We start from the raw sequence: 1,169 nt of genomic DNA, 5'->3' as shown, positions 1-1,169 counted from the left end.
ATGAAATGATGACAGTTATGTCTTGAAAACCCTTTTTCTTCGTACTTTAAAAAATAAAAAATGGAAGTTGCTGTTTTCACTTATCAAGTGACATAGATTCTTATTATTCCTGTGTTTTAAGAAGGTTTCCAGTAAGTTTCATATCATGTTATGCATGACATCAATTTTTTTACCCCCTAATTAAATCATGTGAAGAAGGTGAAAGGTGGAGGCCACTACGGCTGATGACCAACTAATCATGTATGCTGCATGCTGCATGCATGACACCAAATTTTACACTATCATGCAATTTCAGCATCTGACCAAAATTTTTCCTTTCATTATTCATTTGATCATAAAAGTCAAATTGTACGGCATACATGTAGATATTACAGAAGATATAAGAGGCAGGAGAGTAGAACGATCAATTTATTAAGAGTTTGAACCTAATCATACTGTTCTTGATCCCTTACCCACTTTGTAGCCACCCACTTCTCCCCTTTTATCACAGGGCAGCTCCCATGGAGCGATGTCTGTCAAATAATAAGATAAATGAGTCAAAACAATTGGAATTCAGTTTACACAACACACATTATCAACATGATAAGAAAACTGACACAAAGCATAACCATCTTTTTATTTGGTAACCTCATGAAACGTTGATAACTGTTGAGTGAGGAAAATTTACTTGCTAAGCAGGTTTTTTGCCACCTAAGCTGAATTTTTATCTAAAATATAACTAAATGAAATTATTGTAGATTCAAGATTCGTCATTGCTTGATGAGTCGCTAAGACTCTAAGAGTGTGTTGAGTTGTCTAGTTGTAGAAAAAGGGAAGGGCTTGAACTGTAAACCTTAGTCCATTTCACATTTCAAACTCTTCCCTTTCTTCCATTTCCCTCCAAAATAAAAACTTGCAAACATATTCTAAAGAGACATGATGAGTTTAGAACCTATATTCACATTATGTTTTTGGGTTGTTGATTTAGTTTTTAACCAGATGGCAGCTAAATAAGTTAAAACTGGTGAGATAGTACCTACCGGATCTATTGTACCATTAGGGAACAATGAATAAAATAGTAGCCCATCGCCCTGGCGTGGCCTTACTTTTAGACCAATGCAGCTCTCGTAACTGTAGCTACCATCCATGTTGGAGCCATTCTGCAGAATAATAATGGCAAACTACCGGTG

General features: G+C 35.7%; 1 protein-coding gene across 1 annotated transcript in view; it reads right to left on the bottom strand.

The window, feature by feature from the left end:
* Positions 1-299: 299 nt before the first annotated feature.
* LOC107480886 (probable prolyl 4-hydroxylase 9) overlaps positions 300-1,169 on the bottom strand; it is a 4,505-nt gene continuing 3,635 nt past the window's right edge. The window contains exons 7-8 of the mRNA XM_016101092.3: positions 1,020-1,139; positions 300-512 (exon numbers count right to left, since the gene is read on the bottom strand). Coding sequence (XP_015956578.1) covers positions 426-512; positions 1,020-1,139 — 207 coding nt within the window. The 3' untranslated portion in view covers positions 300-425. The remainder of the gene's footprint in view (positions 513-1,019; positions 1,140-1,169) is intronic.

Source organism: Arachis duranensis, chromosome 1 (genome assembly GCF_000817695.3).
Source record: "Arachis duranensis cultivar V14167 chromosome 1, aradu.V14167.gnm2.J7QH, whole genome shotgun sequence".
NCBI lineage: Eukaryota > Viridiplantae > Streptophyta > Magnoliopsida > Fabales > Fabaceae > Arachis > Arachis duranensis.
This window is presented reverse-complemented; position numbering and strand designations above follow the sequence as displayed.